The sequence below is a fragment of the Mastomys coucha genome, unplaced genomic scaffold (assembly GCF_008632895.1).
Source record: "Mastomys coucha isolate ucsf_1 unplaced genomic scaffold, UCSF_Mcou_1 pScaffold7, whole genome shotgun sequence".
Taxonomy (NCBI): Eukaryota; Metazoa; Chordata; class Mammalia; order Rodentia; family Muridae; genus Mastomys; species Mastomys coucha.
In genome coordinates, this window is record NW_022196913.1 from 57,078,447 (window position 1) to 57,105,710 (window position 27,264).

At 47.2% G+C, this 27,264-nt stretch overlaps 1 protein-coding gene and 1 long non-coding RNA gene across 5 annotated transcripts in view; one reads left to right on the forward strand and one right to left on the reverse strand.

Moving 5' to 3' along the window:
- The window catches only part of Syk (spleen associated tyrosine kinase), a 72,682-nt gene extending 47,969 nt beyond the window's left edge, over nt 1–24,713 (forward strand). For all 3 annotated transcript variants that reach the window (XM_031357928.1, XM_031357926.1, XM_031357927.1), the window contains exons 8-14: nt 5,697–5,784; nt 6,876–7,053; nt 13,504–13,713; nt 15,817–16,006; nt 16,969–17,109; nt 18,128–18,240; nt 21,333–24,713. In XM_031357928.1, coding sequence (XP_031213788.1) covers nt 5,697–5,784; nt 6,876–7,053; nt 13,504–13,713; nt 15,817–16,006; nt 16,969–17,109; nt 18,128–18,240; nt 21,333–21,405 — 993 coding nt within the window. In that variant the 3' untranslated portion in view covers nt 21,406–24,713. The remainder of the gene's footprint in view (nt 1–5,696; nt 5,785–6,875; nt 7,054–13,503; nt 13,714–15,816; nt 16,007–16,968; nt 17,110–18,127; nt 18,241–21,332) is intronic.
- LOC116081406 overlaps nt 1–27,264 on the reverse strand; it is a 45,059-nt gene that overhangs the window by 14,828 nt on the left and 2,967 nt on the right. For both annotated transcript variants that reach the window (XR_004114875.1, XR_004114874.1), the window contains exon 2: nt 21,538–21,715. This is a non-coding gene — a long non-coding RNA (uncharacterized LOC116081406). The remainder of the gene's footprint in view (nt 1–21,537; nt 21,716–27,264) is intronic.

Here is a 27,264-nt window from a genome sequence, read left to right on the forward strand (position 1 = left end):
AACAAATTGGGAAAAGAGCTTTACCAACCCTATATCTGATAGAGGGCTAATATCCAATGTATACAAAGGACTTAAGAAGTTAGACTCTAGAGAACCAAATAACCCTATTAAAAAATGGAGTACAGAGTTAAACAAAGAATTCTCAATTGATGAACACCGAATGGCTGAGAAGCACCTAAAGAAATGTTCAACATCCTTAGCCATCAGGGAGATATATATTTGTATATGCACGTATTGCTGCTTACACATGGCAAATGTATCACCTGCGTATAGCTACACAGAGATTTATTTCAAGGACTTACAGAGTTACACAGACTAGTTAAGCAATTGCAATGTCCATGGGGGAGATTGTCAAGGGGAGAGAGTCCAGAGCCAGAAGGAACCTCGATGGTGTTGCCGCATGGGTGGGGGGGGGTGTCAGCTTCCCTTCCCCCCCCCTTTCCCCTTTCCTTAGAAAGTCTAAACTTGCATCTAAGGATGCTCAACTGAGTCACGCCCATGTGGGATTACCCTCATGATGTCACCTACTAAGGACTGTAATCCCAATCAATAGAGCCCTTTCTTAGCAGCAGGACTGCCTTATTCTGGGCCTTCTGTGTGATTCAGTAATGACCGCCACTCAGGAGAGCCAGTTGTCATAGCAAAAGCCAATGATGCAACTGGGAGAGATAGCCCAGTCGATAAAGGGCTAGACACCCAAGCACGAGGTCCTGAGTTCAGATCCCTGGCATCCAAGGAAGAAGCCAGGCACAGGACCACACGGCGGCACAGGAACCCCACACGGCACCATCACAGTGCTAAGGGGGTGAGGTGGGAGGGCCCCTCAGCCAGCCAGTCTCGTCAAATAGGCAAGCTCCAGGTTCAGTGAGAGACCTTGCCTCAAACAATAAGGTGAAGACATCAAAAGAGATATCTGATGTCAGCCTCTGGCCCCTGAATGTCCACATAAGCAATCACACATACATGCACACACATGGGCATACACTCACAAGCACACCTACCCCATGTGCACATTTTAGAGAAGCCAACACCAGCAAAGCCCAGCCACAAGCACTTGAATGAACTCTAGCATCTAGAGAGTTAATGAAAAGTATGCTTTGATTTTAAGATTATTAATTTGAAATTTTCATTTAAAAAAAATAAAACTAGGTAGGGTGAGGATTTAGCTCAGTTACAGAGTTTTTATCTAACAATCACGAGGCCCTGGTTTTGGTCCTTAGCATGAAGAGGAGAAAAATATTTGGAAAGTCAAGTACATTTTTTTTTTAAATAATGTATTTCTTTTTATCTTATGTGCACTGGTATTTTGCCTGCATGTGTGCCTGTGTGAGGGTATCAGATCTTGGAGTTATAGTTGTGAGCTGCCATGTGGGTGCTGGGAATTGAACCCAGGTGTCCTGGAAGAGCAGGCAATGCTCTTAACTGCTGAGCCATCTCTCCAGCCCCCATCAAGTACATTTTTGACATAGATTATTATTCATATATGCATGTGCATGTTTGTTTCATTGCATGTTGCATGTGTGCCTTCAGAGGCCAAGAAAGAACATTGGCTTTTCTGGAGCCAGAGTTACAACTGGCTGTGAGCAGCCCAGGATGGGTGCTGGGACCAAACCTGGGTTTCCACAAGCAACAAAAATCAATACTTGATCTTAACCACTGAGCTTTCTCTCCAGCCCCAAGGCAGGTGAATTTTAACTCTAGAAAACAGTAATTCATTTTATATTCTTAGAATGTAATTGCACTTCGCTAAGGCGTAAGAGTGTTTGTGGCCATTTAAAATCCCTGCTGCTATGAATCGTAGCATTTCCGCTGTGTTGGTTACCTATATCCACAGCTGTGGCCACTGACTGAAGGCGGCTTCCCAGCTACACACACCCTCGCTAAGACCATTAAATGGAAAACACGTCCCTGGGATTTCTTGTTAAAGCCTGATTTCATGTTTTGTTCTATGTAAACTTTGATGGCCAGGATTTTGAGAAAGTATAATCAGAAGGGGCCAGGGTGGGCTGGAGAGATGGCTCAGTGGTTAAGAGCCCTGATTGCTCTTCCAGAGGTCCTGAGTTCAATTTCCACAACCACATGGAGGCTCACAGCCATCTGTAATGGGATCTGATGCTCTCTTCTGGTGTGTCTGAAGAGAGAGCGACAGTGTAAATAAATTAATTAATTTAAAAGGAGGAGGAGTCGGAGGAGGAGGTGGAGGAGGAGGAGGAGGAATCGGAGGAGGAGGAGTCAGGTTTTAGATCTTTGCTGTGAAATAAAAGAATAAATTATACAGGGCATGTGCTCATCGTTAGGCAAACCTAACCACATCTCACCTTCTGACAGAGTCTGCCCTCACACTGAGACTGGTAACTGTAGCCAGCTGATTGCAGCCAGTGTCCTGGAGCCCTCTGGCTTCTGGCCTTTAGGGAATGTTACCACCCACACTGCCATCATTGCCTAGTTTGAAAATACTTGCAGGAAGCTGGGCGTGAAAGCCAAGGTCCAGGAAGCAAAAGGCAAGGTTGTGGAAGCAGGACACAGGGCAGAGACCACCTCAGAGGACAGAGGGTGTGCTGGAGAGCTCTGGTAACCATGGGCCTATAGAGACAGAGATAGGCAAGTCCCTAGGGCCTACTGATCAGCCAGCCATTCAGCCAATGGAGACCAAGAACTGGGATGGATAGTTCCTGAAAAACAACACCCGAGGTTGACCACTGGCCTCCACAGACACATGCACACACATAACTGCTCAGATACACACACACATAATATCATGCACACACACCACACACACACACACACACACACACACACACACACACACAAGCGTGCCTAATGCATGACCACCTTTAATGCACTGTGACAGAGTAGTTCGAACTTGAAAATTATCTACCCAAGGTTGGGTACCTGGCGCCATCTAGAGGCGACTTAGAAGTTGTGCATAGGTGGAAAGGTAAGGGTGAAGCTGCCAGCACTTCCTTTACAACTCTGTTCTCAGTGCAGAACAGACGATGCCAGCCAGGGAGGGGCAGACCACCGAGTATGACACACGCTAGCGCTGTCTACCAGCAATGCTTCTCATGACAGTTCACATTTCCCTCCATTTGTCTTTCAACTGAGGCTTTGCTTCCAGAGCGTTTAGTGGTGACAGTGGTCCAGCAAGGGCCTGTTGGTCCCAAGGACTGTGGGAAAGCTGGAAGCAGGGCCTTGCATCCTCATCTACACCACAAAGCAGCTAGCTGCTGCTCTGGTAACTAACACGGTGCAAAACCACCCATTCCTTCTGCAGGACACGCAAGCCAGGTGCAGGAGGCAGGAGGTGGTGGGTCCTAGTACTGAGGCATCCAGATGAGAAAGGTTATCTATTTCTCAGGTCTCAGGGGCTCTGTCTGGTCTCCTAGGGTGCTTTCTGTCGGGTGGCATGGAAATGAAGCCCTGAGCCACATCCACATAATGAGGAATCCTAGTTCCCAAAGGAGATGCCCAATATTTTCCTCTGTCTGTCAGCTAGGCATGGAGTAGCACCTGTCTATCTGGGTGTGAACTCCTTCCAGGAGTTCGGATGCTCAGGGTGCCACCCTGATCTCTACGCGCTTTTGATATACTGCCCCCCCTTTTTAAAAAAACGGATTTCCTAAGACCCTCAACTCCACTTTAAAAATATTTGCTAGGAAATTGTGAGTTCTGGTTTATTATAACAAGCCTTTTGAAGTTCTCCCTTGCTGTGGAGAACATTCTAGAAATCCTGCATGAAGACCCCAATTGGGGCACTGAGTGGCAGAGGGCAGGAGCTCTTATATCCACAGGAAGGGTCATGCCTGTTGTCCCTATCCTGGGGTATCCTTTAACTCCATGACGGGCCAGAGAATGTCTTGGGGATGTGTTTAGAGAAAAATTGAAAGACTTAACATGGTAGTCACACTAACCCGAAAAGACATCTGGACACTGCAGCTGGATAACGGAAGCAATTATCAAGCATAAACTAGGGGAGTTCTTAGGCAGGGCATCGAAGCAACGCCCAACTTGACTGAGGTCGCGTGTGAATGTTTAAGAGGGTCGCTTGCGGGAGATCACCTGTACTTGGTTCCCTTCCCGAGTGCAAAGACTAAAGAGAGAATTCATTTTAAACCATGTAAATTTACATTTCACATCTCCATCTCCTGAAAAGTTATTTTTAAATCTATCTGTTCAACCATCCACCCATCTATCCACCCATGCATCCACCTGTCCATCTACCAACTCATGGATTCAACCATCCACTCATTTATCTATCCACTCATCCATCCATTGATCCATCCATCAGATATCCTTCTACATACCCATACATCCATCTATGGACCTGTCCATACGTACACACACGCATTCACCTACTCATGTGTCTATCCTGTGTCCTTTCACGTGTTTATGTTGTGTGTTTCGCCTTAGTGTCCATTACCAGCGTAGCCCAGCTATTCAGCTTTGATTTAATGCTTAAGTCCGCATAACTTCTGCTCTGTTGCCATGATCAGTTCTATCACACAGTCTTTCGGGAGTGTTGAGAGAGACCAGGAGAATATGGATCCTGTGACATCTGAGACTGGGTATCCTTTGGTTCCTCTGAAAGAGGCCTTTGCCATGGGCATTGCCAGCCTCTAACTCATGGTAAATGCCACGAAGCCAGCTGTAATGACCCAAGTGCGACCCTGCTGCTAAATGTTGATGGGTGGGATTGTCAGGCCAGTGAGGCAGGTGGGATTTTGATGTGTGCCTCAAGACAGTGGCTGTGTAATGTTAGCTGGGCATGTCTGTTTCTTTACACTTCCCCTCAAATCTGGCATTATCTCACTACTTCAAGGCAATGTGTGGATGCTGATAAGGTAAGACAGAAATGGGAGGAGCGACCAGTCAGAGCTGGATGGTGGTTTGCCTGTGAGACAGGTTTAATAGCCACCACCTTGCTTTAATTTGTGAGGAAAGATGGGCCAGAAAAAGAGAAGAAAATGTTTCAAATAGAAAATCCTTAGGGATATAAGGAGATTCACCCCCTCTGCCTACCCCACAGAGCAAATTGATATTGATGGATTGACTGAGAAGCCTCTGTCTGTAAGGGCCTGTGTGCCTCAATGGCCAGCTGCAGGGAAAACAGAAGAGCTCTCTTCCTTCAGGAAGGCAAAAAGAATGTCTCTTTGACAGGACATGTGCCTGCTACCATTGTCACAGTCCTTATCACGATGATGACCAAAGTAAATGGGGTGGGGGTGAGGATGCAGCCTTCTTCTCTGGGACTTGCAGCTAGTTGGCCGGGGCTACCCTGTGGTAACAATGCCTTGCATCTAAATCTGTATGGAAGGCAAAACAGGTGGACACGGTTTGACTTTAAAATACCTTTTAATTAGCTTCTACTTGACATTAGATGAAAGCAGAAATGAACCCGTGGGGAATGAACAGAGTGCAGAGTCCTGCCATCTTCTGGGAGGTGGGAAAGGAAGTTCTCCTGGGATAGACAGAGCAGATAGATGTTCTCCCTCCCTCTCTAAGGCCACGTCAGGGGTGGGAGTTGGAAGCTATGAGCCTGTCTAGGCTTCTCAGGTCCAAACAGTTGCCTGAAGAATGAGATGAGCCTTTCTGACCTCTTCCTAATCCTCTGTCTCCCTTGTATAAGTTATCTGTGAACGCTTGAAAATGGTGGCATTGAGGCGGAAAAATAACATCTTACCATCTGTGTGCTTCAGCCTGCCCCACCCCAAGGGAGCCGTCCGGAGAGCACCGCGTCCTTCAACCCTTATGAGCCAGCCGGAGGCCCCTGGGGCCCAGACCGAGGTGAGAGATGCACTTTAACTCAATAAACATTCAAGCAGGGTTCGCAGATGCTTGCCAGTGTGTAGAGTCAGCTTACAAACTCCTGGCACCACTCCAAATTGGCCTTACAGTGATGGTCCACACTAAATAGTGGTAATATCCAGCCAGAGGCAGAAGATATCCATAAAACAAGGAGTCCTATCTAGTGAAAAATGATCTTTTACAATTAAAACAAGCAAGCAAACAAAAACCCCCAACAAGTTGTTAGCATCGGCAGCATCATGCTGTGAGAACATGTTGCCAAAGGATGACGATAACTTCTGGATGGTTTTGATAGTAGGCACAACTCACAGGTTCTTCTAGATTTGTTCAGGGGGCTGTGATGACTGGAAGACCACGGGGGACACAGTGCAGGAGGACACAGGCAACTCGTTCCCGGAAACGGGTCTTTTGGGTGCCTTTCTCGGGTTCATGAGTATCTGCATGTTATTTTTTATTGATGAGTTTGGGGTCTGTTTATTGCTGTTGATCACCTCCAAACAAAAGCATAAAACCACAAGAGCCGGTTCTCTCTCATTTAATTTGTACCTTGTGGCTGGAGGTGTGACTCACATAGGGTGCTTGTCTAGCATGCTCAGAGCCCTGGGTTTCTTCCCCAGCCCTGCATACGCCGGGCATGGGGTTGCATACACCGTCAGCATCATTGCTGGCTACATGTTGAGCTTATGACCTTTCTCAGTGTGAGCCTCAGAGTAGTGGAACTCCATCCTTAGCATCTCAGAGATGAAGCATGTTGGCTTTTCAAAACCTTGGAAAGCATGTGCGTCATTCCTCTTGAGCTCTGTTGGTTCAGTTATGTAAAGCCAACAAGGAGCATGGTGCCATTGGTGCCACCTCCCAGTAGGAGACTGTCACAGCTGGCTTAAATCCTAAGGGAGGTTTTATCCACCATCACTGCTAGTCTAGAAGACCCATCTTATCTCTTCCTTTGCTTCGCTTCTCAGCTGCATGCAACTGTCCCATAAGACCAAAGACGTGGAGGGCAGGGTGGCAAGGGTTACAGTTTCACAGGAGTCCAGACTGGAGTCATCTGTCCCCTGACTACACTGCAGGCCTTCAAAGAGAAGCTCTGCCCATGGACACAGAGGTGTATGAGAGTCCTTATGCTGACCCTGAAGAGATCCGGCCCAAAGAGGTCTACCTGGACAGGAACCTGCTGACCCTGGAGGACAATGAACTGGGCTCTGGTAACTTCGGGACTGTGAAAAAGGGATACTACCAAATGAAAAAGTAAGCACCATTGCTTCATTACACTGCCGTCACCCTCAGTACAGCCTGCATTCTGCAAACACCTCAGAACGCACCCGGAATGTTCATTTGATCTCAGACATTGACATTCGAGTACGTGGCTTAGGAGTTTTGCACTAGCATTATATTTATTCATTTCTGATACAATAATTCTTAATTTATTTTCTATTGTGTTTGTGTGTGTGTGCCTACACATATGTATGTTTGTGGGTATGAGTATATATGTTCACACACATACACACACGCACGTACGTGTCAGAGGGCACGTCAGTTGGTTCTCTCCTCCACACACACACATACACACACACACACACACACACACACGTATGTGTCAGAGGGCATGTCAGTTGGTTCTCTCCTACACACACACACACACACACACACACACACACACACGTATGTACATGTCAGAGGGCATGTCAGTTGGTTCTCTCCTACACACACACACACACACACACACACACGTATGTGTCAGAGGGCACGTCAGTTGGTTCTCTCCTCCACACACAGGTTCTAGGGATTAAACTCAGGACATCAGGTTTGGCAGCAAGTTCTTTTACCCAATGAGCCATCTTGTAATCTTCATTTCTGACTCATTTATAGAAAAAGCATCCTACGTGTATGCTAACTGTGGTGACAGTAATGAAATGTTTGTTTTAGTACATAGTATAGTATACAAAACAACTAAATAGAAATAAGCAAGTTCATAAGAAAATAAAAACATATTATATCTCCAGAACACAACTAATGTGTGGCTAACCTTAGTGTAGGCGTTTATTGGGTCCTTATAGGTGTGTGAATTTTTTGTTTCTAGTTCCTCATTTTCTATGCATACACCCAGAAGTCATGATGCTTAGTTTAAATATATGTATGTGAATCACAGACACTTTTAAAGTTAAATATTAAAGGATAGAGAGATAGCTCGGGGATTAATAGGACATATTGCTCTTCCAGATGACCCAAATTCAGTTCCCAGCACACATATTAGATGGTTCATAACCATCTAATGCCAGTAACTCCAGCTCCGAGAGTTCTGCTGCCCGCTTCTGGACCCTGGGGGTACATGAACTCAACAGGCACATACTCACACACAGACTCACACTTAGATACATTATTAAATATAAATCTTTTGAAAATTTAAATATTGCTTTTTTTAGGTATCTAGACATAAACTTTCATGCTTTACTTTAGCTTACTGTATTTTAATTTCTTGATTAATTAATATGAATCAATATGATTAGTTAACATGAACTTATATACAATTTCAACCACAGAATTTAGGGAGTTGAGATCTGGGTTCTACGAAGACCATTGTGAGACAAAACAATGTCATTTTACCATTGAGTCTTTCTGTTTGTAAACTCAGCCCATTCCCTCCTGGACCTCATTCTTGACCTTCTTTCAGATTTCTCTCTGCAGACTTGCTTAGCTTTCTGTGTCAAGTTTTATCAAATTCCTTTACATGCATTCTCAGGTGTTTTGTATATAAATACTAAGTGCCTTTGGTACTCTTAGTAGTTTTATGGTAACATATGGCATCATGTAGCATTTTCCATGTCTTGATCTTACATATGGAGTTTATTTGTGACCAGTAGCAGTTTACCTAGCTATTATTTAATATACAAATGAGTCACTTATGAATGCCAAATATCTTTATCTATCTATCTATCTATCTATCTATCTATCTATCTATCTATCTATCTCTATCTCTATCTCTCTCTGTATATGTATGTGTGTATGTGTTTGTGTGTGTGTGTGTGTGTGCCTATACATTTGTGGGTATGAGTATATATGTTCAGATGTGTTCACAAGTATGTATGTGTTGAGAATATGCATTTGTGTACAAATGCACTTAGAAGAAGAAAAAAAAATCATTCCTCAGGACCCCTCCCCCCTGCTTTTTGAGGCAGGGTCTCCTCACTGGGATTTGGAGCTTAACCTACTAGGCTATGGAAACTGGCTAGAGAACCACAGGAATCCACCTGTCTTTGCCTACCCAGTGCTGTGATTATAACTGTGTACCACAAACATTTTTTTTTTTTTGATCTTGGGGATCGAACTCAGTCCTCAGGATTTCATAGCAAGCCCTTTACAGGTTGAGCTGCCTCCCTAGCCCAATAATGATACTTTTTAAAGAAAACCATGTCCAATCCTTATCTGTTGAGTGTGTGTCCTCCTCACCTTAGTACATTATCTAGGGATGGTAGAATAGTGTTTTATAACTGACAGGAGCCTTGTGCCCGGTTACACGCAGAGAGAGCCCAGCATTCCCTTGGGTATGGTTTATATCTGTACATGATGGCTGCTGCCTAACAGACTGAAGACATGCCACTCTGTTTCGATATTTCTGCGAGTTCTTTAGCCCTGCATCTATGCTGGATTTTGTTGAAGACGCTGCTCCACTGAGCTCATTCTGTGCTGCTTTTTCCTTACTGTGGTTCTGTGATGAGTTACAGCCATTAGATTTCAGATCTCAAACACGTCTCTCCATTGTAAGGTAAACTCCCCTAGCCTTTTGTCCACTACATCGCCTTTCATAAACACCTGAATATAACCCATGAGTATTTCTCCTAGAATTTTCATATCTGTGTTCATGAAGTGTCTTAGTTACTGTTCTATTGTTGTGAAGAGACACCATGACCAAGGCAACTTATAAAAGGAAGCATTTAATTGGGGGCTTGTTTAGTTTCAGAGGGTGAGTCCATGACCATCATGGCAGTGGGAAGACATGGCACTGGAGTAGTAGTAGCTGAGTTTAAATTTTATTCTCAAGTTGGAGGCAGAGAGCAAGAAACCTCAAAGTTCACCCCCAGTTACAGGCCTCTTCCAACAAGGCCATGCCTCCTAATCATTCTCAAAACAGTTCTACCAAACTAGAACCAAGCCTTCAAATATATGAGCCTACTGAGGCTTTTCTCATTCAAACCACCATGTGGAGTTATCAGTCAGTTGCCTTCTTACAGTTCTCATAATGGGGCCTTACTCTCTTCTGTGTAAAGAGCCCAATGCCTGGAAGACTAGGAGTTTCCTAGCCTCTTCCTGGGCCTTGTAAACAAATGCTCAGGGATTGGAACAAGGGTAGGCTCTTAGAATGAGTGGGCATCCTCTTTCTCGGCTGCTTTTCTAGAAGACATGGTATTTTCTATTTTAAATGTTTAGAGGAATCAAGAGACCTTTTTAACTTCTTAATTTAGATCCCTGCTTCACACCACAGATGTAATGATAGATGCAACTATGAAAGCCAAAGTAGGTGGCTAGAGATGACAGAAAGGATCCTCTCGTGTTTCCGGGAGGACCCAGAGAGGCTCCTAGGGTGCTGATAATATCTAAGTCCTCCTGGCAGGCTACAGGCTTCATTCTAGATCACCACACTAGCTGTGTGTGCTTTCCTGTGTGCGCGTGTCCCATTTATTATGTTATTTGATGTAGTCTATTTGGTAAGTGTGTGTGTATGGTATATGTGTGTGATGTGGTATGTGTGTGTGTGTGTGTATATGGTATGTGTATGTGATGTGTATGTGGTATGTGTGTGTATGGTATGTGTATGTGATGTGTGTGTGTGTGAGTATGGTATGTGTGATGTTTGTGTGGTGTGTTATGTGTGTGTGATATGTGTGTGTGATGTGTGTGTGGTGTGTTATGTGTGTGTGTGATATGTGTGTGTGATGTGTGTATGTGATATGTGTGTGTGATGTGTGTGTGGTGTGTTATGTGTGTGTGTGATATGTGTGTGTGATGTGTGTGTGTGTATATGGTATGTGTGTGTGATGTGTATGTGGTATGTGTGTGTGGTATGTGTGTGTGATGTATATGTGGTGTGTATGTATGTATGATATGTGTGTGTGATATGTGTGTGTGTGTGTGTGTGTGTGTGTGTACATGGGTATGGTTTGGGTCTCAGATTCCGGTCACGAAGCTCGGCAGGGAGCACCTCTACCTACTGAGGAGCACCTCTACCTACTGAGGCCCTCATGGCCCCTTCCCTGGTTAGTTCTGTTTTTATTCACCAGTTTGAAGGCTCAACAAAAGAAACGACTTCTCATGCTTGTGGAAATTTTATCACAGGTAATTTTTCAAAGCATACATAGTTAATGTCTGTTCTTTCATTTAAGCCACATTTTGTTAGAATACTTTCAAGAGTTCAGCATGATTCATGTGATGTTTTTTGTGAGAGAATGAAAAAAAATCTATATTTTCGAAACACATTAAAGCTCACTTAAAAGTCACAAAGCCCAGTGGGAGAGAAGTGTTTCTTTCTCTTGGACTCTGAGCTTGAACAGTGTGTGTGCCTCGAATTGGGCATGTTGGGTACACACCTGTAATCCCAGTGCCCCAGAGGCAGAGACAGGAGGATCAGAAGGTTAAGGTCATTTCCTACTATAGAGTCAGTTTCAGGCCACAGTGGATTATGTAAGACCCTGTCTAAAAAAGAAGAAAATGTAAAACAATGTATGTTTTTTTTTTTTTTTAAATCCTGGGCCCAGAAGCTCATTTTCAATATCAGAAAGGAACTTTGTGTTCACGTATGCACGTAGACATAACCTAGCTGGTAAATCACATGACACTGCAGCAAGCTATATACATACACACTGGTGAACTTTACTGAAGCTGGTTTAACATTTCACAATTCAGGGACTTTCCTCAGCTTGGACCATTCTCCATTGCTGACCACTGCACGTTCCTCTGTTTATAAAAGAATGACTGGAGAGAGAATCTCTTGCTTACTGGCAGCATCACCTGCCAATGAAAAGCTGATGGCTATTAGCTGAGGCAGGAAGTGGGAGGTGGGAGTTCCGACAGGGAAAGAGGAACTCTGGGATGGACTCAGGCGCAGGAAGGGATTCACTCCAAACTCTGAGGAAGACAGTGGCATGAGACTAAGGAGAGGTAGGCTACGGCAGACAGACTAGATTAAACAGAACAAGTGAGTTACAAGCTAGCAGGAACAAACCCGAGCTTATGGCCTAGGCATTTGTTCATAAGTAATAATCTCAGTTGTTATTTCGGGAACTGGGCAATGGTGGGAAGGCCCCCGGTGACAAACACTAGATTGGGAAACTCGCTACTGCAGAAGCTTTTCTGGGAGACATGAGTATCTACTCCTTCATGCAGAGCACCAACCACAAGCCAGAGAACAATCCCCGAAGTCCGATTTGGGGAACCAGTGACTGGGCTTACGCCAGAGCACACGTGTGAGTACAGGAGCTTCGCGCACTGCTGAGAAGTCTGGCCTCAGTGTGGATGGTGGCCTCTGTAGGATATATAGGGCTCCCTAGACGCCCCCCTCTCAGACTCCTGTTAACTCTCACAGTTATATGCTGTAGCGCCTCCCAAGACCATGTGTCTATGTTCAGTTAGGACAGAATCACACACAGATGACTGGGGAATACCAGAGGGAGTTCCAGGAATCCGGGTGGCAGTCCAGTGACCATCTCCACCCCTTCCTTATATGGGGGAGAACCAGCATTTGAAGCTGGCCTTGCTTCTCAGTTTCAAAAGGCAGAGCTGACCAGATGGAAATCGGTGGTGTTGTTTTTTTAGAGGACGTTAAAGATGACCTTAAACTAAGGATCCTCTTGTCTCCACCTCTGGGGCACTGGGGCTCACAGGGGACCACCCACCACCGTGCCCAGTCTGAAGCACACATGTTGTTGAAGCTCAGAGTTAATGGGAAAGAAACACTTCTCTTCTACTGGGCTTTGTTACTTTTAAGCAAGCCTCACGTGTTTCAGAAATATAGACCTTTTTTTATTCTCTCACAAAAACATCACATGGATCATACTGAACTCTTGAAAGTATTCTAACAAACTGTGGCCTTAAATGAAAGAGCAAACATTAGCTATATGCGATTTGAAAATTTCCACCTGTGATAAAATTTCCACAAGAAAGAGAAACATGGTACTAGCCATTTATTTTGGGTTGTGTGTGTGTGTGTGTGTGTGTGTGTGTGTGTGTGTGTGTGCAGGTACTCCTGACACTGCACATATATAGAGGCCAAAGAACAACCTTTACCTTGATTCAGACTGTCTCTCGGGGTTCACTGCTGGCCCCACAGTATCCACAGATTCTCCCCTCTTGCCTCTTATCTTTTCCCTAGAAGCGCTGGGATTACAGACATATGCTATCGTATCCAACTTTCTGTGGGTTCTGGGGATCCGAACTGTGGCCCTCACTCTTGTATGCAAACACTTTATACACTGGTCTGTCTCCCCAGCCTGTGGCCGGTTTTTGTTTGTTTGTTTTTGTTTTGTTTGTTTTTTATTTATTTATGTATTTTTCTGAATGGCTTTAAAAGCTTCTCATTGGGCAGCGGGTATGTTAGCATCATTCCCTTCTGCCCACCCCCACCCCCACCCCCGCTCCACAGTGGCCACAGAGAAGAGATCCCCTAGGCAGTTTGGAGAGTCTCACAAATAACAATCTGTGTTACAGAGTTGTAAAAACAGTGGCTGTGAAAATCCTCAAGAATGAGGCTAACGACCCGGCTCTGAAGGACGAGCTGCTGGCGGAGGCGAACGTCATGCAGCAGCTGGACAACCCGTACATTGTGCGCATGATCGGAATCTGCGAGGCGGAGTCATGGATGCTGGTGATGGAGATGGCAGAGCTGGGGCCCCTCAACAAGTACCTGCAGCAGAACAGGTGCCCTGGAGCTCACAGACATGGGAGCTGTGCCCAGCACCCCCCACCCACTTTGGGCTGTGCTGGGGCCTAATTTCTAGAAGGAAGCTCTCTCCCCCTCCTCTCTCTGTGTCTCTGTCTCTGTCTCTGTCTCTGTCTCTCTCTCTCTCTCTCTCCATCTTTGAGGGTGTGCACCTGTGTGAATGCGTACAATGTGGCGGTCAGAAGTCAATACTGGCTATCAACCTCTATCTGTTATCAGTCTCCAGCTTAATGTTTTTTATTTGTGTGTTTTATTTGTTGGTGTGAGTGTGTGCCACACCATACAGATACTCATAGAGCCTAGAAGAGTGGATCAGATCTCTGGGAGCTGGGGTTACAACACTTGCGAGCCTCCCAACATGGGTGCTGGGAACCAAACTCAGGTCCTCTGTAAGAACAGTACACGTTCTTAATCGCTGAGCTATCTCTTTAGCTCTCCACCTTAGTTCATGAGACAAGCTCTCTCACTAACAACAGAGCTCACCAATTCAGCCAAACTGGCTAGCCACAGAGCCCCAGGGATTACAGGTCCTCACTGCCATACCTGGCTTTTATATCAGCACTGTGGATCCCCACTCAGGTCTCCATCCTTGTACGTCAAACATTTTACCAGCTAAGGCATCTCCCTAGCTCTGTCAGAGAACAACTCTGTCCAGTGATAAAATCCTCAGTGTGTGGACAGGGTATTGCCTACCAACAAGCAGAACACTCTTTGGTAAACGCCTGGAACAAACTTTTTCCTGTGGCACTGTCTGTGTCTTGTCTGGCTGACCTCTTGAGTGCCTGCATCTGAAGAGGCAGCGGCAGTTCATCGGCTCTGGTCATCAGTGGTCCAGGCATAGAAGCTCTAAGGCTGCTGTCAACATAGAGTAACTCCTTGATTCCTCTGAGCCAGGGCTCATGGTATACAGCTCTTCATTGTCATTTCCAACATGCATATGTGAGTATAAGCATGTATGCAGGTGAAGATCAAAAGTCAAGCCAAAGCAATGCCCATCCCCTGGAATACCATCTGCTTCCTTAGAGACAGGGCTCCCTCACTGGTCCGAGCTCATCAGTTTAGCTAGACTGGGCAGGGAGCACCAAGAATCCGCCAGTGTCACTTTCCCAGCTTTGGGATTACAAGCGCAGGCTAACATGCCTGGCTTTAATTTCACGTGGACACTGGGCATTAAACTCAGGTCTTTTTGCTTGCACTTTAGTAAAGGATGAACAGTTTACCAACAGCTTTCTCCATAGCGCTATGCATGAAGCCTACCCCACACAGGAGAAGGGTGTTCAGTCTGGAACAGCCATGTGTCAGCAAGATTACCTGCCACACTCATGCCTCTTGTGGTTGTTTTTTGCTTGTCTGTGTGTATAGTGTATGTATGTGTATACACATGCGCATGAGTGTGCATGCACATGCATATGTGCAGAGGCCAGGAGAGGACACTGTGTGTCCTTCTCTGTCACTCTGCTTTATTCCCTTAAAACACAGCCAGATGTGGTAGCACATGCCTTTAATCCCAGCATCAAAGAGGCTGAGGTTGGTGGATCTCTGTGAGTTTGAGACCAGTCTGATCTACATAGTGCATTCCAGGCTAGTTAGGGCTACATCGTGAGACCCTGTCAAAAAAAAAAAAAAAAAAAGAGTTCTCCCACTCCCACTAAACAGTAAGCCCTGCTGTTTTGGTTTGGTCTCATGTGGTTTAGTTTGGTTTGGTTTGGTCTCGTGTGGTTTAGTTTGGTATGGTTTGGTCTCGTGTGGTTTAGTTTGGTATGGTTTGGTGTGGTGTGGCTTTGGCTATGCTGGTGGCCAGCAAGCTTCCAGATCTTCCCATCTCTACCTCCCCTCCCCACCCCCAGTATTGGGAATTACAGCACATGTGACCTTACTCAACTTGGCTTCTGGGGATCAAAACTTAGGTCCTCAGGTTATGCATGCAGCAAGTGTTCTCACCCCGAGTCATCTTCCCAGCCCGCCCTATTGTTGAAAAAGAAGGAATGTGTGAACCCCTCTTCCGTGTACACAGGGAACACACGGCTGTGTGTTTGGAATGGTCACCATCCACTCTTGATAATGACATCATGTGATTCTAGGCACATCAAGGATAAGAACATCATAGAGCTGGTTCACCAGGTTTCCATGGGGATGAAGTACTTGGAAGAGTGCAATTTTGTGCACAGAGATCTGGCTGCGAGGAATGTGCTCCTGGTCACGCAGCACTATGCCAAGATCAGCGATTTCGGTCTCTCAAAAGCCCTTCGTGCTGATGAAAACTACTACAAGGTAGGACAGCTCAGTGCAGGCCCATGGAGCAGAGGGAACAGCTCAGTGCATAGTCAAGGTTGCAGGTTGTAAAGACACGGAAAGATAAATGTGTGTTCTGTCTTTTATTATGGTAGAAATCTCACTAGTAACCTCGGGGGAAAAAGTATTCTTAACATTGATTCTGTCAATCAAAAAACAAAACCCCAAAATACTGTAATGTTTCTTAACTGGAGTCTTGTTCAGACTAGCATCCTATGTTGTTTTTCTTGTTGTTTGTTTGTTTGTTTTTACATTTACTTTATCTTGCTCTGTGTGATTAGGCATGTGTGCCGTGGTGTTCTAATAGAGATCAGAAGACAACTTACAGAGTTGATCTCTCCATCTACCATGTATATTGGAGGAATCAAACTCTGATCTTTGGGCTTGACAGCAGGCACCTTACCCATTGAACCATCTTGCTGGCCCTGAATGCTTGGTGCCAACTTACTTTGAAAAGTATAAGTCAAACAAATTGATTTTTCCTTTTTTAGACAGGGTTTCATGCAGCCCAGGTTGGCATCCGTCTCCTGAGTGCTGGGGTTATAGGCGTACACCACCATGTTTGGGTTATTCAGTGGTTCTCAATCTTCCTAATGCTGTGACCCTTTAATGCAGTTTCTCATGTTGTGTGACCCCAACCATAAAATCTGCCATTGCTACTTCATAACTGTAATTTTGCTACTGTTATGGATTGTAATACAAATATCTGATATGCAGGATGTCTGATATGTGACCCCCAAAAAGGCCACGACCCACAGGCTGAGAGCCACTGGGGGTCGTGTTATTCATGTTGAATGATGCCACTACTTACTGAGCCACTTCCTCGGCCCCAGAACTGGTGGATCCTTGAGAGATTTTTCTGAGTCCTTTTCATTGAACTGACGCTGAATTTCAGCAGAGGCCTTTTCCTGCCCCACTCCTTAAACCCACTCTGCTTCCAGGCCCAGACCCACGGGAAGTGGCCCGTGAAGTGGTACGCCCCTGAATGTATCAACTACTACAAGTTCTCCAGTAAGAGTGACGTCTGGAGTTTTGGAGTCCTGATGTGGGAAGCATTCTCCTATGGGCAGAAGCCATACAGGGTGAGCCACACTTAGCTGTGTGTTTCGTGTCTCAGCCTCTTGGATTTAGAAAACTGTCACTTAGCGTGGGGTTATTGCCACAAAAACCTGAACCCCACAGAATCTGAGGACACCCTGGGGTCTCTCATCACCTTCTAACAGTGGACAGTTAGCACAATCTAACCTAAGCTTACGCTGACTTGAGAATGACATGTGACACTAAGTGAACACATTCTCACTGTGTGCTACACACATAAATACGTTAGACACAGCCCCAGACCATCCTTCCTGAAAGTTAAATGGAAATGGTGATACTGATGACATCAAGTGTTTTAGTTGTAACCATGTGTGTTCTCATGTGTGTGCACATCTGTGTATATGCATGTACATTGTATGTGTGTGTGTGTGAGTGTGAGTGTGTGTGTGTGTGTGTGTGTATGTAGACCAAAGATTATTCTCAGGTGTCATTCCTCAGGGACTATCCACTCTGATTTTTGAGACAGTGTCTTCATTAGCCCGAGCTCATCCAATAGGCCAGGCTGGCTGGCAGTAAGCCCCAGGGGTCTGCCTATCTCTATACCCCAGCACTGGGGTTATGACCATTCAATACCACTCTTGTCTTTTTATGTGGGTTTGGTTGGTTGAACTCAGGTCCTTGCAAGGTAAGCACTCTGCAGCCTGAACTGTCCTGTGTGTGTGTGTGTGTGTGTGTGTGTGTTTGTGTATGTGTGTTTGTGTATGTGTGTGTGTGTGTGTGTGTGTGTTCCTGGGTGCAGGCAGAACCTAGGGTACCACTCAATAGATTATCACAAATGAAGCTTCCCAGACACAAACTCCAGAGCCTCCCCTGTCCCCTACACACCCCAGCCTCTCTCACTGGCCAGCCACATCTGACTCTAGGATTCCAGAGGATGGGCCCCTAGTCGTGTGACTGATGTCCCTTGAAATCAAACAGTCTATGTCTGTGCCCCAGCGTGTCTGCGGGTGAGGTACTCTTGTTGGTATATTTTGAAAGCTTGTGTGCATTTTCACATCTCAGGGGATGAAAGGGAGCGAAGTGACCGCCATGCTGGAGAAAGGAGAGCGGATGGGATGCCCTGCCGGATGCCCGAGAGAAATGTACGACCTGATGAACCTGTGCTGGACTTACGAGTGAGTGCCCAGCCCTTCCCGCCATTGACCTGAAGGTTCTAGAAGTGGGTGGCATGGCTGCTGTCATAGCTACATTTCTGTCGCTGTGATACAAGGCTGTAGCCAACATATAACTTAGTGGGAAAAGAATATTTTAGCACAGAACTCCAGGTTACGGTCCACGCTCACAAGAAAGTGACAAGGAAACTTAAACCTTGGTCACAAACACATCAGAGAGATGGCACACATGCTTCCAGGGCTCAGTTCTCTCCCTCCTTTCTTAGAAAGTCCAGGATTCGCTGGTCCAACGGCAATCCATGGTGGCCTGGGTCTTCACACAAATAGCACAATCAAGACAATTCCCCCACAGGCCAACCTGTTGTAGACAGGCCCCCATTGAGACTCGCTTCCCAAGTGGTTCCAGGCTGTGTCCATTTAAGCCGGGCGGTGGTGGCGCACACCTTTAATCCCAGCACTTGCGAGGCAGAGACAGGCGGATTTCTGAATTCAAGGCCAGCCTGGTTTACAGAGTGAGTTCCAGGACAGCCAGGGCTACACAGAGAAACCCTGACTCGAAAAAACAAACAAACAAACAAAAAACAAAAACGAAAAAACAGACTGTGTCTCGTTGACAATTAAAACCAACCACAGCTTCTGTTCTGGAGTTTGTGGTCCCTGGGAGAAGACCACAGACTCGATCCAATTATAATGAAAAGTTATATCGATTAGCTGCAAGCAGCAAGAGCAATCTCTGAGCCAGTTTTTGAAATTGCTGTGAAGGAGGGGTATGAGGAAGGGTTTGTTATTGTTGTTTTTGCTTTTTTTGTTTTTTAAGAGTTAAACCACAGGAAGACCTTCCATATCTAAACAGGCAAACAGAAATTGGTGTGTTCTGCCAAGTTAATTGGTTAAGGCAACTTCAAAACAATCTTCAGTTATCTGCCTAAGCAAGTTACAGAAGCTAAGAAAGGCAGGCAGTCGCGTCATAGCAAGTCGACGGTCACGTCATAGCAAGTCGACAGTCACGTCATCGCAAATCGATGGTCACATCTGTACCTTTTTGGGTGGAGATCACTGAATTGGGGTTACTGGGAATTTATCTTCCAGGGACCAGAGTCGGAGACAAAACACCTAGAGGGTACCAAGATGGGTGCCTGGTTTCAGCCATCACTCTGGGTATTAAAATGAAGTGTGAGTTCTCTTGATGCATCAGGAATGTGCCTCCTTCGGCATAAATAATGACAGGATGTGGGCCAGAGGTTGACTGTGTCACTATCCAGTCATGTTGCTTTGTGGCAGGGATACGACTATATGCATCTTGTACCTATGGGAATGTCATAGCAGACTTAGGCAGACTAGGGCAGCCACAAAGTCACCAGCTGTTATAACTTTTGAGACTATGATGTGGATTGGGAGAAATCCCAGAATCCCAGATGTCATCTCAAGCCTGCATTTGCCAAGCTCAGACACGTCTGGGAGCAGCCCTGCTTCCGGGAATCCCAACATTGAGGCTAGAAGCTCTTGCCAAGCACAAACCCACTCAGTACCAGAAGTCCCAGATAGTCGCGCGGGGCTGCCATAGGCCACTTTCACCAGAAGTCCGGGATAGTGGCATGGGGCTGCCACGTGCCACATTAACCAGAAGTCCCGGATAGTGGCACGGGGCTGCCACGTGCCACATTCACGACTGCTTAGCTCTCGTCCCTATTCTTACGTACAGTGTGTTTCGCCTTACCCAGCATCCTCTGAGCAAGACAGACACTGTGCACATGGTGAGAGTGTAAATCCATTGTGAGCCACTGGGCATGCTCTGCCGTGCCTGTGGGAGGATCCTAGCCACTGTGAGCCACTGGGCATGCTCTGACGCACCTGTGGGTTGGATCCTAGCCACTGTGATAAACTTGTCTGGTGCTAGTGAGGTACTCGATGTTAGAAAGCTGAGATTGAGTGTAGTCATGAATTTTTTGAAACCAACTTTTTATAAGGGCTCAGCCTCTCCTCTAGTCCACCACCCACCAGAGGTGGGTGGAAGAGAAAAGTTATTAGGATATGGAAGAAGTGGCCCTGTTCAGCGATAGTTCTTTGGGGAAAGCTCTATCTTCCTGGGCAGCAGTTCAGACCCGTAGCAAACACCAAACACGATTCAGCAGCTGCAGAGCAGCCTTCTAGGCAGGCAGACACTGGGCACAAACCGACAGCTACAGTCCAGTCCATTCAGCAAACAGACACCAGGCAGACTTTGCATTGTCAAAGTTCACCCATGGCTTGCTCACCTCAGCATTTAACTTGTCAACAACAGCACAGACTTGCTAGGCAGAGACTCAGGATGTACAGGGTCCTGACCCAGACCACAGCCACAGAAATCTGTGAGTTCTATCAAGAACACAAACCAACACTCCCTCTCCTTGAAAGTCCAGCTTGAAGGTAGGTATGGTATACTACAGCTGTGTCCCTGTTCTCCTCTTGAGATTTTGAGCCAAGGGACTAAGGAGATGGCTCTGTTGGTAAAAGTGCTTGGCGTATAACTACAGGGGCCTGAGTTCAGTCCCTAGAACCCATATAAAATTTGCCAGGCGTGGTGGCAAGTGCTTGTGGTCCCAGCACCAGCAAGGAAGATAGAGACAGGAAGACCCCAGATGCTTACTGATCAGCCAGCCTCACCTACTTGACAAGTTCCAGGCAATTGAAAGACCCTGTCTCAAAAAACCAAGGTAGATGGTGTCTGAGGAAGGACACCAAGGTTGTCCTCTGAACGCCACACACACTTAAATCACATCTCTAAATACATGTGCACACACACTTAGGAAAGTACACAGAGAGACCGAGTCCAACATCTGTACATCTGCAGCACAGGGACAAATTAGGTGTCTCCAGACACAGGAGACATTCTGTACCATAGTGCAGATGAGGGCAGACCACAAGGACATGGGTCCTTTGGATGCTATAAAGTAGAGGCTTGAGTCCTGTAGGTTTAGAGCAGGAAGAGACACCTTTGACCCCTCTGGGTCCGGGTGCAGTGACCAGCATTCACTACCGCCAAGGAGCATGGTGACTTAATCATGTTTCCTATGCCTACTGACAATCACTAATGCGTCTCTCTCTTCCTCCTTCAGTGTAGAGAACAGGCCAGGATTCAAAGCCGTGGAACTGCGGCTTCGCAATTACTACTACGACGTGGTTAACTAAGAGCTTGGGTGCCTGTCTGGGCACACCTTGGATTCTCAAGCGATCACAGGAAATTCATCTGGATGAATGGCTCTCAGAGTTTCATCTCCCTCTGCCCAGAGTGAGAGCTAACCAAGCAAAGCTGGGACTCACCCTCACAATTGTTCTGGTCTCAAAAGACAGATAGGCAGCAAGACCTCAGGGTCTGTGGATTCATCTATCTGGTCTTTGTTGCCATCCATGTGGTCTTCGTTAGGGGTCACGTTCGGTAACCATTTCCAAATTCTCTTCACGTCATTCCGTTCCTCTGAGTCCAGGATTTCAGTGTCCCCTGGAGATCAGAAAAGAAAAGTGCTATGCCACTTCAGCAAAGGACATAAGGAGAAACCTCACCGGTGGTGTTGGCGAGCCAGAAGGCAGTTAAGGAAAATGACAAGCCTGGACACTGGTTTCGTTCTCAGCCTGAGACAAAAATACCATGTGGATGAGACGCTAAGATATGCTAGCTCCACTTACACGCCCCTGGAGTCCACCTCCCTGTAGAATGACTTGAAGTCTGCTGTTGTGTGCTTGCAGGAGGAGGCGTGAATAACATTCTGCATGGAGGCTGCCGGGGAAGGTGGGCTCCCATGATCCTCTGCGACTGAGCGCTGTGTGTCAGGCATGGGTCAGCCCTCCCTCCCCTCTGCAGACGGACTGCATCCAGGACTCCTTGTTGCTGCCACAAGCTACCTGAACAGCAGCTTAAAGGAGGAACAGCTTGTGTGGGGCTCACAGTTGGAGGGCAGAGGCCATCATGGTGGAAAAGACGACAGGCAGGAAAGGCTCGAAGGCATGAACAGGAAGCTGGAAGGTCACGTGGCGTCCACACTCAGGAAGCAAAGAATAAGCAGGAAGTGGGGCCAGGCTCTAAGGTCCCAAAGGCCACCCCCGGTGACCCACGTCTTTCAGCAAGGCCCCATCTCACAAAGGTTTCACAGGCCTCTCAGACAGTGAATGCCAACGGCTGGCAACCAAGTGTTCAGATACACGAGGGTCAGTGCCAGGCCTTCAGTGCCTTCCTGAATCTCACAGTGTGATATCCTGACAGAGCAGGTGAGCCATCTCAGGTCTATCCTCCTCTTACGAGCCTCTGATACCATCTCATAGCCCCCGCCCCCCAAGGACCCGGTCCTCATATTAATTCCTTGGGGACCCCCAAGGCCCCATCTCCAAGCACCTAGGTTCTAAGTCTTCAACACATGAACCCTGAGGGGGCACATTCATACTAGGGCAGATGGCAGCCTGTTGACCAAGACCACCTCAAGATGAGTTTCTGAATGGAATTTTAATTCACCATGAAACCAGAGACGTGACCTTCCCCACAAATAAGCCTTGTTAAGTGCGACTTTGAGCTGAGGATCCCCCTCTATCCTCCTAGCCTTGGCTGACGACTGACCATACACCAAGTGTCACCCGTTCACGGTACTTTTGCCGAGAACCTAAAAGTTACACCGGCTTCATAGCCTTCCATCTAGGTCTAGGGACATGTACAAATGGGAGTGTCTCATCTTTACCTATTAGACACTGTGACATACACAGCCAAGGATGGTACAGAAGGCCCAGCTGGCGTTGGGTTTGATGAACAGAGGCAGTGAAACAGGTGCCTCTCTTTAGACCAGTGGTTCTCATCCTTCCTAATGCCGAGACCCTTCAATACAGTTCCTCATGTTTTGGCAACCCCCAACCATGAAGGTATTTTGTTGTTACTTCATAACTGTAATTTTGCTACTATTATGAATTGTAGTGTAAATATCTGATATGCAGGATATCAGATATGTAAATATCTGGTATGCAGGATATGTGATATGCATCACCAAGGAGGGTACACCCCTCAGGTTGGGAACCACTGCCTTTGACATGGAGCCACTACGCTTAGAGCGTGGCTAGGAAGTATTTAGAAGCTATCAGTGTGTCTTGGAATTGTGCTAGTAGGTCAGTCGACCTGTTGAGGGAGGGGGGAATCCCTGTATGTTGAATTCGCTGAGCAGACCTGCAGAACACAGCCTTGGTGAGGAAGTCCCCTGGATCGGGCCACTTGTAGATTTAGTCAGGAGAGGAAGAGCCACTGTATTGGTTATGGAGACAGGACTGTCTGCTCTGAGCAAGAAGTTCTCTGCTGAGCTCCTAGCCTACCTTTTCCCCGTCCCCAGGGTAGGGCTATAGAAAGGCCACCTTGCATGTGTGAGAACCCTGTGGAGGCCTCTCCAGCAGGGCCTCTCCTTCCCAGGGCCTGGGACGGACCACTATTTGGATATGACTGAGCAGAGAGCGTGTGTGAGAACCCTGTGGAGGCTTCCATCTTTTTCCTGGCCTCTCCTTCCCAGGGGCTTGGGACGGACCACTATTTGGATATGACTGAGCAGAGAGCATGTGTGAGAATCCTGTGGAGGTCTCCATCTTTTTCCTGGCCTCTCCTCCCAGGGCTTGGGATGGACCACTGATGGATATGACTGAGCAGAGAGCATGTGTGAGAACCCTGTGGAGGCCTCTCCAGCAGGGCCTCTCCTTCCCAGGGCTTGGGATGGACCACTGATGGATATGACTGAGCAGAGAGCATGTGTGAGAACCGTGTGGAGGCCTCTCCAGCAGGGCCTCTCCTTCCCAGGGCCTGGGACGGACCACTATTTGGATATGACTGAGCAGAATGGAGGCTCCGGCTTCGCCTCCCTTCAGAAAGCTGAAACCAGTTCCTATGTGTAGAAGTCATTGTCCAGGGCTCTCATCTGGTGAAAACTGTGTCTTGCTGTCTCCCCTGGGACCACTCAGGCAGGCAGATGGAGACTATGGATGCACGCCAGATTTGCAAGGTCAGAAACTAGCCAAGGTCTTTCTTAGGCATCTGTCCTTAACTAGGTCTCTTCACAAGTTGCCTCCAATGCTCCGGGCCCCTTCTGCCTGATGGCTGAGCTCACTGTGTGCCTTTCCCTATGACCCTTTGGCAGCAGAGTACACGGAGCACCCAAGCTGCCTCGCCACATCCCACTGACTACTGCAAACACCACATACCTCAGGCAGAACCGAATGTCTCTCCAGTAAACACCCAAGCCAGCCATTCATAAAAACCTGTCTCTGTGTGCACTGGAACAAGTCGTCCCTGTACCCAGACCTGCTTTGTGTGCCAGACAGTGACTCCTTGGGATGATGCCTGTGATTGCATTGTTCCCTGCCGAGGGAAGCCCTGGGTTGTCCGTCTCAGGGAGTACTCCCACCCAGAGCCACACACCGCTGTGTGTTTCCCTGTTATTTGAGAAATTATTTTTAATAAAGATCTACTATTAGTCTTGTGATGACTTTTTTTTTTTTTTTTTTGAGACAGGGCTTCTCTGTATAGCCTTGGCTGTCCTGGAACTCACTCTGTAGACCAGGCTGGCCTTGAACTCAGAAATCCACCTGCCTCTGCCTCCCAAGTGCTGGGATTAAAGGTGTGTGCCACCACTGCCCGGCTTGGGATGACTTTTATGGATGCAGACAGGAGATGATGGGAATATACCCTCCACCAGAGTTGACCAGCATCTTCATAAGTGCAACCTGCTTGTGAAATACTGAGTCCTCGGCCATACTGCTACATTTGGGTAGGGACGGAGTCTCCAGAGCTCGCATAGTCTGCCACTGGAGGAAGCCTGCAACGAAGGCCTGGTCTTGTTGGGGGAACATTGTGTCTGGGATTCTTGGGCTGAGGACTGACAGCCCAACTCAAACCTAATAAAAAGTGGTACAAGGAGACCCAGAAGTGGCCTAGGAGGGCAGGGTGAGCTTTGCCACTGTCTACAAAGACAACATCGAAGCATCAGGGCAGGGAATGTAAAAATGTAAAGGTTCGGAGCCCTGAGTTCCTCGAGTTCCTCTCACTCTAAAGGGAGTTATGAGCAGGCACACGTGCATGCATTACATATAATCGCCATACATCTTCATGTGTGCATAGACAAGCATCTTATGCATGTGTACACAGGAACACATATACTCATGCACGTGCAAACATACATATGCAAGCATGCATGCAAATGCACACGCACACACAAACGTGAACCTGTGTACACCTATCCACAATTGCATGTCCATATTGACATGCCCCCAGCCCCAGTGCCACCTTGCCTGAGGGCTAATCTGATCTTGGGAATCTCTCCATGGAGATTCCCTTCCCAGTTGACTCTAGGCTGTGTCAAGTTGCTAGTTTAGTCTAAGCACGGTATAGAGAGAGCACAATGAGAACCTGAGTTTAGCCCCCCAGTGCCTACATATAGAGGCAGTGCATTGGCACATGCCCGCAGTGCCAGCACTGGGGAGGAGAAGCAGATCACTACAGCTCACTGGCCATCCAACCTCACCCAGCATGGTTGTCACATTCCAGGTCTCACGATGCCGTCTTAGAAAAATAAAGTAGAGAGCAGCCGAAGACAACAGTGTCAACTTTCTACACGCACACATACAAAAGTGCATCCTCAAACACATGTACATGCACACATACAAACACACACACACACGAGCACGTGCACACATACAAACACACACATGTACACATACAAACATGCACACATGAACACGTGCACACGCATGCACACACGTACACCCATGCACACATGCCAAAGAGCGCAACACCTCTGAACAACCTCAGTTTAAGAGCATTGCATGCACATGTATCCACACGTGTCTAGCCACACATGGACATGTGTGTAGGGGCCACAGACTTTTAAAGCTGGTAGGTTCCCAGCTTGTGCCAATCGGTTTTCCCAGTGCTGTGACAAATACTCCAGAAAACCAAGTTAGAAGGAGAAAAGGCCTGTCCTGGCAACAGTCTCCGGGGCCTTGTCCCTGGAGTGAAGGTTCAAGCCCAGGCTCTTGGTCAGCCTACCAAGCCAGGTCCAGCCAGTGCAGGACAAAGCAGAGACTGGAGATTTATCCAGTGTAAGCACATCAGGGATAGGAGAAAAGATGGCTGCTGGCCCTCCTAAGTCCATCTTCTGGGGTCCTGGCATGAAGCTTAGATTTAAACAGAGGATCAGCGGTGTGTCCTTGTGGAGGCACGCTCCCATCTGACAATGCCGTTTCAGCTCCAGTCTCCCCTGAGAAGCACTCTGGCTCAGTGTAAACCTCTCGCCAGGGGACTAGCTCCCCTCCTTGCTGGCACCAAGCTTCAGCCTCCTCCTTCTCCATCAGCTCCTTGGCATGCAGCTTTGCTGCTCTGTTGGTCAAAGGGAGGGTGCAGGACTCTAGCTACAGCGTTACTCCTGCCAGGACCGTACAGCCGTGGGTGCCTGACGCTGCTGATCTGTGTCTGTGGTGGCACACAGCCTCTCACCAGAGGAACACACAGTGGGGAAGGCTCCCCTCTTAGGTCAGGAAGCAAAGAAAGAGGGGAGGGGCCATCCCTGACATCTACAACAGCATCCCCCCTACGCAATGAACTGCTTTCCTTCCACAAACCCCGTCTCTTTGAGTTTATTATTTTATTTTCTATCTGTGCGTGTGTGTGCATGTTTGTGCATGGTGTGTGTGTGTGTGTGTGTGTGTGTGTGTGTGTGTGTGTGCATGTTTGTGTATGTTTGTGCCGCGTGTGCAAGGGTTCCTACTGAGGACAGAAGAGAGTGTTGAAACCCTGGAACTCGTTACAGGTGGTTGTGAGCCATCCAGCATGGATGCTGGGAACTGAACTCTGGTCATCTAGAAGAGCAACATATGCTTCTAACCACTGAGCTATCCCTCCAGCCACAGAGGGCCTACTTCCTACAAGTCCAACTACCTCCCAATAGGACCTTAGCATCCTCTCTGTCTCTCTCTCTGTCTCTCTGTCTCTGTCTCTGTCTCTGTCTGTCTGTCTGTCTGTCTGTCTCTCTCTCTCTC